General features: G+C 37.1%; 1 protein-coding gene across 3 annotated transcripts in view; it reads left to right on the top strand.

Annotated features, from left to right (window-relative positions):
- LOC119725549 (APOBEC1 complementation factor-like) overlaps positions 1–6,766 on the top strand; it is a 28,322-nt gene extending 21,556 nt beyond the window's left edge. For 2 of the 3 annotated variants that reach the window (XM_038196983.1, XM_038196982.1), the window contains 3 exons: positions 1,504–1,633; positions 4,366–4,584; positions 6,414–6,766. In XM_038196983.1, coding sequence (XP_038052911.1) covers positions 1,504–1,633; positions 4,366–4,584; positions 6,414–6,517 — 453 coding nt within the window. In that variant the 3' untranslated portion in view covers positions 6,518–6,766. The remainder of the gene's footprint in view (positions 1–1,503; positions 1,634–4,365; positions 4,585–6,413) is intronic. The other variant, XM_038196984.1, reaches the window with a different exon arrangement.
- The last annotated feature ends 7,142 nt before the right edge of the window (positions 6,767–13,908 follow it).

Here is a 13,908-nt window from a genome sequence, read left to right as displayed (position 1 = left end):
TCGGCAAAATGAAAACGTTTTTTTTTCAATGAAAGATGATGTCTCAAAACCGCCAAACTCACTGGTTTGACTGGAATCCTGCTGCTGCACAATTTTAACGTGTTTTAGATGGGGTTATGATCGAGAATAAGCTTTATGTGGCCTCTCTGGTCTCCCATAATATTTGCACTAAGTTTAGTCGGGCACCATTTGCAGTCATCAGCCGACATTTGAAGCAAAAAAAAACAGGTAAAAAAAAAAAAAATAGCTGCTTCGCCGCACCACTTTTTGGGCAAGCTCCATACCAGAAACTGGAGACTTTTTTTTTTGGCCTAAACAAATTATACTTAAAGACGCACATGCGATGTGCCTCATATGCTCTTGAAAAAAAATTGTATATTTTTGTCCTAACAAGTTTTTAATTTAAATGTTATGTTTCAATGGGAAAACTACTTAAACCCTGCACCAGCAAGAGTCCGGTAGTCACCTGATGACAAAAGAGATCAAGAGATAATATTCACTTGGTGTTACAACAAACCTCCCATACTTTGAATTCAGTTTTTCTCTGATTTGGGTCATCAGCAGCCCTCTGAACAAGGAATTTCCTTTTGTGCACGAATTAAACCGCCCTGTGAAAGTCGAATAATGTCTGGCAGCTAATAAGTCAATTTTTTTTTCTTTGAGAAACAATTCCGTAATGCCAGGTTCACACATTCCCCAATTCGTTGTAAATACAACCAGAACAAACCAAGAATTGAAATACCGGTAGGTTTCCGAATCACCCAAACAATTATGAACATGATCATCAAAATTTGTCAGAGCGCTTCCCGATCTTTCACGATCTTTTACCGAACTAAACAGAATCATCCCGAGGCAGCCAAGAACCATCCCCCGATTTACTCAAGAATTGCTATTCGCGGCGATTCGGCTTAAAAATCGGGAATGTGTGAACCTAGCATTTTAAAGAGGTTGTGGAATGCTCGAAGACATTTCCGTCATTTTTTGGGTATATGTAGCCTAAGGTGTGATGAAATAAAAACGACTATTGTTTCTGTCATGAAATGAGTACAAATGGTACTTTTGAGAGCTATTTTTCAGGTCCTGTTTTGACCCGAACGTGCAATTTGTGTAAAAGTCGTCGTTGCGGGCAGCAAACAAAACACAGTAAATCGTGACGTAACAAACATGACTCGTTTATGCTACTCTGCATCGGGAGTCCTGTTTATTACGTCACGATTTACTGTGTTTTGTTTGCTGCCCGCAACGACGACTTTTACACAAATTGCACGTTCGGGTCGAAACAGGCATGACAGGACTTGAAAAACAGCTCTCAAAAGTACCTTTTGTACTCATTTTATGACAGAAGCAATAGTCGTTTTTATTTCATCACACCTTGGGCTACATGTACCCGAAAAATGACGGAAATGTCTTCGAGCATTCCACAACCTCTTTAAACATCGGTTGAATTTTTCACACAAAAATTTTCATTCAAAAATGAAATGACTTTCGTTGGGGGCGTTGCAGGTTCAGATCCCAGCTCTTGCCCAGAGCTACCCGGCCGGCATCCAGCCCACCAAGCTCTGCACCAGCGTGGAAGACGCCAAGTCCCTGGCCGCCGAGCACGTCCTGACCACCATGGGTCTGCCCTTAGATGGTAAGCGGTATAACTAGCAGATCTGCGGCATTTCTTCTGCTAAGCTTGCAGGTACTAAACCCCCAAAAAATCTTTCCCAACGGGAACTTGTTTTTGAAGTAGCACTAGTAAGTCACTCCATCCTTCAGTCTGGCATATCCTTTTTCCTGATCACCTTCAAATTCTCATTCAGGATCATGTTTGAGGGTGATATCACAAGCATTCCTCTCTTTATTTTTGTCCCCAAAATTGTTTCTTTTCTTGCACTTCTGTGTGTTTTTTAAGTCATGATTCCCCCCCTTTTTTTTAGACCTTTTGTTTTCTTGTTCTTATTGTTCAAGTTTCCTTGGCAGTGAAATCCTGAATAAATTCTTAGAGATTGTTCGTGTTCATTGAAAAAAAAACATAAAAAAACATTCTGCAAAGTTTTTACAATAGAAAAATATTTTGAGAAGTTCTTGTAAGAAGTCAGATTGATTCCTCGTTTGCTGTTGATTGAACATTTCTTGAAAAGTTAGAGGAGATTCCTTTGAAGAACATCCTACATGTAAGTCTGGAATAGCCAAAATCATACAAAATTCTTGAAAAAGTTGTTGAAATTTCTCAGAGATTGTTCATATTTTCATTTTCAAATTAAAAAAAACCCTACTGGGTTCTGTGAGGTCTCACTCAACGTCAGAAAAGTGTGTTAAAAAGTGCTTTCAAAAAGTCACAATGATCAAGCAGTGGCCGTGGACTTAACATTTCTTGAAAAGTTGTGGAGATTCCTTTGAAGAACATCATAAGTCTTGAATAGTCAAAATCGTACAAAATTCTTGAAGAAATTTCTTGAAATGCTACAAAAAGGGAAAAGGTTTAGACATGAACATTCAAAATGTCCTTCAGGCACAATTACTGGAAGTTGAGATGCATAAACAAGAGGAAATTGTCTTTTTGAAATGGAGATTTCTTTACTCATTTAAAGGAAAAGCTGCCACATTTCTTTTTCTAGCTTGAGTTTCCCTCCTTTTTCTTTCTTCCCCACTCCTCATATCATCATCTCATGGTTTGAGCTTCTTTGTTGGAGCATAGTGCCTCAGTAGTTGGTACCTAGTTACTTCACCAACTCATCTCAGATTTTATTTTCCAAATTAGAATTAAAAGTACAGAATGCAGTGCAGAAGAAATGGTTGCAAATCATTTTAGTCCGTAGTTTTTGTGTTTTATTTTTTTGTTTGGTTTCACATTAAAAGTTGAGCTTAACTTCACTCTGTTAAACCCACAACCTTTGCTACTTGGCCGATATTATTTTATCATTTTTTTCTGCTGGCAGGCACAAACAATGGTCTGTTTCTGGTGGGAACATTTCAAAAATCTCTTATCAGAAACCTGTCCTGGAAGAAGAAAAAAATGATTAAGAACCTGATGGTTATCTGAGGTCGGAGTTTGAATTTTGGCCTTGCGGGGGTTTAATGATTAAACAGAGTAAGATTAGGCTTCAATTTGCATTGGTTATCATGTTGGTAGTACATAAAAGCCTAGCTGCCTTGTGTGGTGGTGTTTTTTTTTCTTAAATCATATATTAGTTTGTTTTTGTCATGATCGGGAGTTGTGTATTTAAGTATTTTTTTTGTTATCTAGTGTTCATCATGGTTTCATAATGCCTGGCTTGTTCGAGCTGCGTCATGATTGCGCAAGACCACCCACTATTAAAATATGTTATTCTCCTGAAAAGTTCAATTGGATAAATACAATTCAACCTCAGGAATCACACATATTGTGACAGTAAAAGTTTGCTTATGACGACACACTGATTTTTTTTATTTTGGATTAAATTTGCAAATGTACTCCAAATTTGCATTTTTTTAGTTAGTTTACATGTGTAAGTCTTTGATCCCATTGTGCTAACATGCTGAAAAGTCAGTTTTTGTGTGTGCTGACACAATACGCAAATTTTCAATATCCGAGAGCCATATATTTAAAAGTTCACTCATTCTCCCCGACATCGGAAGCATAAATTTCCATGTTTGTCTGATCATTTCATTCAACAATCTTCATCGCTAAATCATTTTGGCAGTGTCCATGCTGACATGCATTCATAAATGCCCAGCTACGTGGTCAAAAGTAGGGTGTTCGAAAAAAGGAGTTTTGTTTAATCTTGGTGGAAAAAAAGAAGGGACGTACATGTAGGTCCCAGCTTTCAGGCCAAATTTTAGGGGGTGGGTTGGGTATTGGGTTCACAACATAAGCGACAGTAACTTTTTTGGTCAGCAGCCAGTCAACATACATCAAATCTTAAGCAAATTTTGATTGAGATCTTTTTGTCTTTTTCTAACGGTCCACAGTTACGAGGTAGTGATTTTTTAAAGTAGTGTCACAAAACCTCTCCTCACCCCCAAAACATAACGAACCTTACTGTTCTGTTTTTGCAAATTTTCACTTCAATTGATATCAAACAAATTTTTATCAAAAACACTGAAACAAAATTGACTTCAATTTAGAATAAAAAAACACACCTCAATGTTTCAACCATGATTCACAGACATGCATGTAATTACGTCACCAATTGTCTGCTGTGGCTACTGAGCATCACGTATTTCAAGTCTTTTGGTTTGGTTTTTAGGGATTGGGGAAAAAAATCAAGATGTAACTTTCATTTGTGTCACATAAAAAGGGGAACTCCTGTATTGAGAGACAGAATTCAAAACAGTCGAACACCCAACTTTGATTTCTGCATGGCAATTTTTTGTACCCCTTTTTTGCTTTGCATCCAGGCACGGACAGCGTTCCCTCGACCACCATTGTCACCTCATCCTCCCCCACCGGCTCAGGCGACTACATCGCCCCCCATCACCCCCAGGGGGGACCCCCGCCTCCTACCCATCCCAACCCCCATGGGATGTCAAACGGTGTCGCCATAACGACTGCTTACCAGCAGACGTACCATGTCGGTGTCCCTATCACTTCATCACCTCCCGTCTTAATGACACCAGGTATGGCAGACAAACTCAACTATAATCCCCCCCGTTCATTTGTGTGTGTTTAACTCACAAGGTCCTTGAATCGAGGTTTTGTTTGTGGGGTGCATTTGAGGATTCACTCATGAGATTCATGTGAGGTTCATATGTTACCATGTGAGGCTCACAAGATCCTTGAATTGAGGTTTTGTTGGTGAGGTGCATTTGAGGATTCACTCATGACAGTCATGTGAGGTTCTGTGAGGTTCATATGTTACCATGCGAGGCTCACAAGGTCCTTGAATTGAGGTTTTGTTGGTGAGGTGCATTTGAGGATTCACTCATGAGATTCATTTGAGGTTCTGTGAGGTTCATATGTTACCATGTGAGGCTCACAAGGTCCTTGAATTGAGGTTTTGTTGGTGAGGTGCATTTGAGGATTCACTCATGAGATTCATTTGAGGTTCTGTGAGGTTCATATGTCACCACGTGAGGCTCACAAGGTCCTTGAATTGAGGTTTTTTTCTGTGAGGTGCATTTGAGGATTCACTCATGAGATTCATGTGAGGTTCTGTGAGGTTCATATGTTACCATGTGAGGCTCACAAGGTCCTTGAATTGAGGTTTTGTTGGTGAGGTGCATTTGAGGATTCACTCATGAGATTCATGTGAAGTTCTGTGAGGTTCATATGTTACCATGTGAGGCTCACATGATTTCATACTTGGGTGAGGTTATAAAGTCTCACATGGTTCACAAGGGCCTTGGCTGTTTAAATTAATATCATGTGATGCACATTTGAGGATGATGTCCATGTGATACCATGTGAGGTTCACATGATTGCAAGCTCTAGAGACTAATGCATTTAGGCAAACAATGAGGCCCATATTCAGTTCATATGAGGTCCTCGTGAGGCTGATGTGCCCAAGCGAGCTTCTTGCAAGGGATCTGTCGAGATCCATATTTTGTGAAGTTCACATGAGGTTTCTGTGATGCATCTCACGAGGTTCTCACGAGGTTCATGTGACATTTGAGGAACATTTCCAATCGTGTCCATGCAATTTTTAAACCACTATTAAAATTCATAATTGCATTTTGTTAATAATTCAGTGCACATTCCTCATGCCTATTGCTAACTCCATGAAAGTTTGTTGCATTCATACATTAAACATGAAATTCCATTTTTTTTGGGGGGGGTTATTAAGTTTTGTTTTGGCCCATGCTATGTCCGTTTTTGTTACAAAGTAGCACACAAAATTGAAGACAACAATTTTGAGCAAAAGTTCTAAATAGTCTGCTTACATTTGTAATCTTAACACCATCTCATACTTAAAATGATGCTACATGTTTTTGTTTTGTTCATGCGTTCATTATACTTGGTTCACACATTGCTGTGAAATTCATACCATTTCATTATCAATTTGTTTATTTAGTGTCTTTACATTCTGGTTGAAGATTTAATTGAAGAACTTTTCCATGATTATTTAATGACTCGTTAATGTACGAGTAGTTAATGAAATCACTTGATTGCGTTTCACATGATCGATATCCGTTTGTGACTCTCATTAATATTCATTTATTGATCATGTTGATTTTGTAATACTGCGGAGTTTGTTTTTGTTTTGAGTTTTGAATAATTTCTGAAATGAATTTTTCATGCCACATTGAATTTTCATCTATTGATCGTTTGCCTTGATCCTAATTTGCAGTATTCCAATATTTGATAATGAAGTTATGATAAATTGATATCAAACTTTTACGACTCTGATAGTCGTGATTCCACCTGTTTGCTACCGTTTCTTAGATTTTTGGTATTATTGTCTTCATTTTGCTCTTTTCCCACTTCACCAATTCTTTCCCTCGGACAGGCGGCGACGCTCCCGACAGCCCACAGTTCAGCTACGGTGGTTACCACGGCCACGGGTACGCCCCTACCTCCCCCAACGATGTCTACCAGCAAGCACAATATTGATCAATCGGAAAATCAATACCCACGGATCAATTGGCAATTGATAACCAATGTATCGATCAATACCTAATAATAACCAATTGAGTAATTGACGCATATAATAATCAATACGGATCATTCCACAGACAACTAGTCAATTCAGGCGAATCGCAAAAAAGCAGTGCGCCACCAAGAGTTTGCCATGGAGAGTCCATTTGTCAAGTTTACGGTCGACAAAGCATGACCCATTTGAACGAGTATCAGTAGACAACTTGAGCTAATTTGTTATAGATTGGGGCATAGCATTCTGCCGCCTTACAAAAAAAAAACATATGTATAAAAAGAAAAGAAAAGGGCAAACAGATACTCGAATCATACGCTTGCGAAACAACTGACCAGAAAAACTAACAATTTCAATTAATGTCCCGCTCTGCAAATTTGTCGATTATTTCCCACAATGCACTGGGAAAAATGAACTCTCCCTGGCAAACTCTTGGTGGCGCACTGCATTGCGAAACGCCCGAATTCTATACGTGTAAATTAAACTGATCGAATCACTGATCAGTCGAGTTATCAGAAACAGTCTGCAAAATCAGATATAATAATGATCAATAATGATATTGATTAAACAAAATCAGTACCGTTATCAATAATGGAATCTAGTTGATCAGTTCAGTTCAAAATCAATCAAATCGATCAGTTCAAAATCAATGAAATTTTAACAACACCTTTCCTTATGAGATGCGTAAAAATGACAGCTAGAACTATTAAGTCATGTAAAAAAAAAAAAATTAAAAGACAATCATTTTAGTTTCATGCCTTTCTATTTTCCTCATTAGATCATTCATTGTTAGAGTATTCAACTTTTACTTAAATCCGAGCAATGGGACTTGCACGTTATACAGCTAGAGCATTAACCAAAGAGTAGTTTTGTTTAAACTTAGGGTTTTTGATAACGATGACCGTTTATCAATATTAGGTTTTGTCCTTAACCGACATATCAATGTGTATACTCAGCGTGTTACCTCCCGAGTGAAAGTTGGAAAAAATTCTCTTTTGTGGGACTCGAACCCACGACCGCCTGCTTTCTAGTGCAGACGTCTTACCACTCGACCACCGAGCTTGTGGGATCGATTGGCCGGTTCGAATCTGATGTACATGTGGCAGCAGGTACCGCAATTAAACTTTTCATAAGATGGAATTTTGCATCGGGGTGATGTAAATCAATACAAAAATGTATTAGGTTTATTCCATCTTATGAATAGTTAAATTGCGGTTCTTGCTACTATACATGCACATCAGATTCGAACCAGCCAACCGATCCCGTTAGCTCGGTGGTCGAGTGGTAAGACATCTGCACTAGAAAGCAGGAGGTCGTGGGTTCGAGTCCCATCCCAGTGATTTTTTCCAACTTTTACTCGGGAGGTAACACACTAAGTATACAGTGTTTATATGTCCGTGAAGGGCGAAACCTAATATTGTTTTACATCACCGGCCGACGCAAAATTCCATCTTACGAATAGTATAACCATTTATTAAACGATTGGCTGTTCAACCCTCCTGGTTTATTTGTAGTTATAGTTGAGATTTTCATTCCTGTATATTTTGGCTGTTTACTTGTTCTACTATTACTCGCGGAGGTCATCCATCTTTACTAGTTACATATAGTGCTTAACTTGGATTAGGCTAGTTAGTAGGATTATGTTATCTAGTTATTATGTTCAATTGCATTGGGGTTTTTTTCTTAACTAATAACTAGGATTATGTTATCTAGTTATGTTATAATTGGACTGTTTGGTTGTTTTTCTGATGAGTTGCGGATTATGCTGAAGTTGAATTTTCTGTTAACCAGGTTTTTGTTGGTACGGTGCCGTTTAGTTAAATAGTTATCTTGGATTATGTTAACTAGTTAGTAAACTTTATCTGGATTTGATTTGGTTTGGGGTTTGACTTGAGAGTTTTGCCAATGACCTCACGGAAGTTCTGAAAATTGGTCAAACGTTGATGAGTTTTGTGGGTTTTTTTGAAATTTCTTGAAAAGAAATTCCACTGTTGATTTTCGGTCATGACTTTTTTTAAGATTTGAAACTTGCGGTGTTGATGAGATATTTTTTCCTTAACTTCTTAAAACAGTTGTTTATTAATTCCATGCTTAAAATTCAGTAGTTAACAGCTAGAATTCCATACTCATGAATTTTTAATTTGAGTTAAAGTACTAAGCGCATGCCTATTTTAATTATCATTGTTTTGTTTTTCGTTTCTACTATGCCATTGAGTAGTAGAGCGTCCTCATCAATTTTCATTCATAAGGTTTAATTGGCAGGTGTTTTCAAATAAGGCGTGACAAGGCCAAACATTTGTAGTTGTAAAGTTAGTGGAACAATCTTCCTGCGTTGTTAATGCTGTTAGTTTAGGGACTGCAATTAGAAAAGGTTTGTAGCTAGTAATTTTAACCAAGTTCCAGAGTAACATTTCATTTTTACATATGGAAGTGTTTTAGGAAGTGTTTTAGGATTGCATTTTAATGCACATTTTTAACCATATGAAAGCCTACACAATCACTTAATATGATGGATTCATGATTGGTATATAGGGAGCCATTATGAAAAGAAGTCGGACGGACGAGAGAAATTTTGCATTGGAAGGAATTTGGCATGGAAACAATGGGAAAATGACTTTTATTCCCCTTTTTGACAAAGGGTATTATTGATGAACTAAGCATTCTTGATCACACAACCACTGGGCTGCAAAAATACAGCTTTTAAAAATTTGTAAAAATTTGTCAGAATTCAAATACTCAAAAGTCCGAAACAAATCTGAAACTTTGGCAAGAAAAACATGAGTTTAACTGGAAAGGAGAGGGGTCAGTGGGCAGAATCGGCCCTGAATGTGAATTTGATGAAAAATATCAAGAATTGTTAACAACATTGTGAAAATGTGAAGGTTTGGGTTGGAAAGGGCATAACAAGTGTGGATATCTGACATGTTTGGCCAAAAAAATTGATTTTTTGGTTGGTACTTTCGCCAGTGGATTATGACCAAACCCAATTGAGAATCTTAAGGCAAGATTTTATAACGTGCAGTTGAGTTGTTGACCAAATACATGGGAGAACAAATTGTTCAACTACACGAGGAAAATTCCTGCTGCTTGTCAAATCCAAGACGTAATCAAGTGCCGAATTTCTGCCCAACCTTCACTGTTTACTATTTGTGGGGTTTTCAGTTGATTATCTGACAGAAATTCCGAAATTTCAAAATTCCAGACTTAAAAAGACATCACAAGGGACCAGCAGATCCACTTTTTTCCCCCCAGCATCACCCACTGTCAAAGAAGTGGTTATATTGATCGTCAATCACCATTTTCTTAATTTGTAACAGCTCTACGATAGTTGGGATGTCTTTAAAATACAGATTCTTAGCACGGTAAACATCAATTCCACTGATTGTTTTGGTTAGTAAAACGTCAAAGTTCCAAAACTAAAGATATTGTGAAAGGCAAGTTACACATAACTTGCAATTTTTTTCTGTTTGAATGAGAAAGTACAAAACATTTGTAAACAAAACAACTCGACATTTGTACGTGGAAATTGAACAATTTTGCAAAAATACTGCAGAAAAATGGATTTGCTGGTCTTGATTTGCCCATACTCTTGTCATACACAAGTGTGCTAACGTGTTGAGATATATATGCAAAGTGTTTATACTTAAAAAAGTTTTTGCACAAAGTTCTCGATGAATTTCTTTTTTCCATAATCTGTAAAAAAAAAAAAACCTTTTCAACTTCATACTCTTTGTGGATTTCTACAGGAAAACTTAGGGGCTGGTTTGCAAAAGAAAGTGAATTGCAGTTCGTAAATGTTGGCAGTAGAAAGCCCTACACATATGTGCCATTACCTCTAAATGCGTAAGTTTGCTGTTGCCTTTTTTTATGCAATCGTCCAGCCTCGAAGAATTTTGAAGATTTGCTGAATACTCAAACTGTATGTCCAACTCCAAAAAAATACAGGTTTCTTTTATTGGTAAAAGTTCACAAATTCAAACATGAACAATCAAAAATGTCATTGTTTTTACACCTTCTTTTTGTGTGATCTTGAAGAAATGTCTTTTACCTTTGTACAAAGATAAAAAAAATCTCGTCTTTTTAACGAAAAAAAGTTACAGTACTGTTGTTGCCAAACGATAATGTGTATTGACTAGCCACGAAACTGCCACAAAGAAAAAAGAAAGAGTGTTTTTGTTGTAGAAAAAAAAAGATATATGCAGAGTTTGCTATATATTATTCATATTTTTGTTATTGTTTTTTTTTTCTTATTAGAAGAGGCTTTTGGTTATAGGTTTATCCAGTGAGAATTGTTTGTGTCGAGGTGGTACATGTAGTTGTTAGCCTAGATTGTGGATTCCGTGCATATAACAAAAACAGTTTTGCCCTGAACATGCAAAATTGTGAAGCTTACCCTAAATCCATAAACTGTGCTTTGCATGGTTGTGTGGTTAAGAACAAATTCGTCCAGTGTTATGGAGCGCCTAAACTGAAAACAGTGCTTGGCAACTTTTTTGGTGAAGTGAAATTGGTGTAAAATCACATGGCATTCTCCATGCTAGTTTCTGGTATTCTCCATGCTAGTTACTGACGTTTTCAATGCTAGTTACAGGCATTTTCCATGCTAGTTAATGGCATTTTCCTTGCTAGTTACATTTTCTGTGCTGTTTACTGGCACTTTATATGCTATAGTTACAGACGTTGTTTCAGTGCTAGTTACTGACATTTTCTATGCTAGTTACTGGCATTTTTCCATGCTAGTTACTGGCATTCTCCATGCTAGTTACTGGCGAATTCCATGCTAGTTACTGGGTTTTACTAAGCCATTGTGTGTGTGCTAAAAGCAGCTCCATTGAGTTAAGATATCTTGCTTAAAAAATGACCCCCCAAAAAGACAGTTTAAGCACAAGTATTTCTTTGTTTGGGGAAAATGTTAAAGAAAAATGCTTGACAAAAAAAGAAGAAGAAGAAATGAATTGTTCATCTTTCAAGTTATTGAATATTCATCAGTAAAACAAACGGCCAACACCTAGTTGGCCTATGAAATCAGTTCAAATGTATACACACCATGAACTGTTACCTCTGTACATTGTATCATAAAATTGACTTTTCCTGACCCATCATGCAGCGCCACGTCTCATTTGCATATTGAAATATGCATGTTGAAAAAGTATTTTTCCTATTTGCATAAAATATTCATAGAGTGTTGTTGGAAAGGCTGTGTGTTTGCTGGTATTTATTTAGACGAGAGCAAAGTTTTCTGCATATTTAAGTTCGCAATCATGTCAAGACGCCCCAGTTTTACAGAGAAGGAAAGACCTCACTTTTTGAGTATTTAAAAACTACCATCACTGTAGTTCTGTGAGTACCGTTGTATAAAAGAAGTTGCCTTATTCTTATAAATTTATGTTTATATTTCCAAATGCTAGTTCACAGAGACTGGCTTTAAGTACTTTTCTCTGGAAAGCCAAAATATGTACCTGTAGTTCTTAAAAGCTATAGTAGTAAGCTTAGGTAAAGAATATTTGTCAATTTCATTGAAAGGAAATGAATTTTCAGCAAAAAAAAATGGAAATTTAAACATCAATTCAAGAATTTGGCCTGTGAAAGTACATAGAACTTGATTTAGTATGAAAAAGATGTGTATGTGAGTTTTGATGGAGCAAGTATTTTTCCTATCGTGGCTGTTGTGGTCAGAAAAGAAGGAAATATTTGTTCCAAACCTCAGACTTTATTTTCATCTACAGATGAGTCAGAGTTTTCGAATCTGCATTTTGCAGAGCTCTTTGTGTTGTTTTGAGAATTTCCACATATAAAAAAAATATTGCCTGATCAATTGTATTTGCCTTGGAATTCCGTGTTTGAAGCTGTTAGAAGCGACCTTTTATGAGTTGTTAAAATTCTTCTGCATTGGAGTAGTTGTAGATTTTTGCAATTTTATTCTCTTTGTGAACAGTATATAGCGTAGGATTAGTAGAATTCATAACATTTACACAATTTTGTTTTGGTGTTTTGGTTTTTTGTCAAATGTTCATACATTTTAACGTAGTTTGTTGCATCGACTTGCAATTGACTCGGGACTCAGACATGTTGCTGAAACCCAGCATGGCCCTTCAGTAATATTCACTGGGCCTAAAATTGGGTTTTATAGCCGTGAGTTTGATTGCAAAGAGATGTTGCAAACCTGTGGTTTGTGGATGGCGTGCCAAAGATACATTTTAAGATGCAAGCGGCCATGTTTTTGTGCTTGCAACACTTAAAAAGCATTTTAGCTATTTTTTATTAAAGAAAAAAAATATATATTAGTTTTAAGAGAGTTTTAAGTTTATAAGTGTGTGTCCGAAAGGTACACAAGTTTTATTGGAAATCCAACGGCTGTTTCATGCGCTCTTTCTCGGCGTGCATGAAACAGCGGTCGGACGCTAAAGCTCCGCCTACTCAGGTGTTTTCTATTTTTATATGGAGTCCTGGGCGACCAATCCAGGCTTGCGTTACACTTTATCACATGTTCAAATGCATTCAGACAGTGTCCAAGATTTCTGTCGGAGAAGGTGATTCGTCGATTTATTTTGTGTAGGGTGATGTAATACTTGAGCATCCTTAGGTGCCGACTGAAGAGAAAAAAAACAATACTGAGTCGCCATGGCAATCAACGATGAACTTTATAGTAGGGTGACATGCGGATATAGAAAATACCTGATAGTGTTGATTATTTTAACTAAAGACGTGTTTACATGTATTTCATGTTAGTTAAGAAAAAAATGTATATTATTTGACGACTTTAAAGAAAAACATTGGCTTGAAGGTGAAGCCCCCACTGTGCCTTGACGCATCACTAAAACAAATTTTTGAGTGGTGTGAAAACTTGTACTTTTTTCTGCGTGATTTGAGACGAAATTTGTCCTGCATGTGACATGAACCAGTAAGAACTGTTTTTTCTGTAACAAGAACAGTGCCATGCCAGCTGTGTGCATAGATTTGCATGCATTTGCATAATTTATGCATTTATTGTGCAAGACTGTTAACAAACATGTTTTGGGCTTTGCTCATAGAAAGTGATGCTACGTCTGTCCATAAAACCCTGCAGTTTTGTAAAAGCTGTAAGAATCACATCAGATCTGAGCTGGTTGTTTACATATGGTAATATTTCAGGAGCTTTTTTTTCAGTATTTACTGGTCCATGTCATTTCAAGGGAACACTTGACATGAAAAAGAAAAAAAAAAGTGATTTAGCGGTTGAGTAGTATACATGTATTTCTACGCAAAACTCCAAAAGTCAGATTCGGCTTCATCTCATTGATCAGAATAAAGGCCGAAATTCAAACACCCAGAGATAGTAAACAAACCAAAAATTGACCGAGCATGAAAAATCCAT

This window comes from Patiria miniata, unplaced genomic scaffold (genome assembly GCF_015706575.1).
Source record: "Patiria miniata isolate m_02_andy unplaced genomic scaffold, ASM1570657v1 HiC_scaffold_19, whole genome shotgun sequence".
NCBI lineage: Eukaryota > Metazoa > Echinodermata > Asteroidea > Valvatida > Asterinidae > Patiria > Patiria miniata.
The sequence above is the reverse complement of the archived record's forward strand: the minus strand, read 5'-3'. Positions and strand labels throughout refer to the sequence as shown.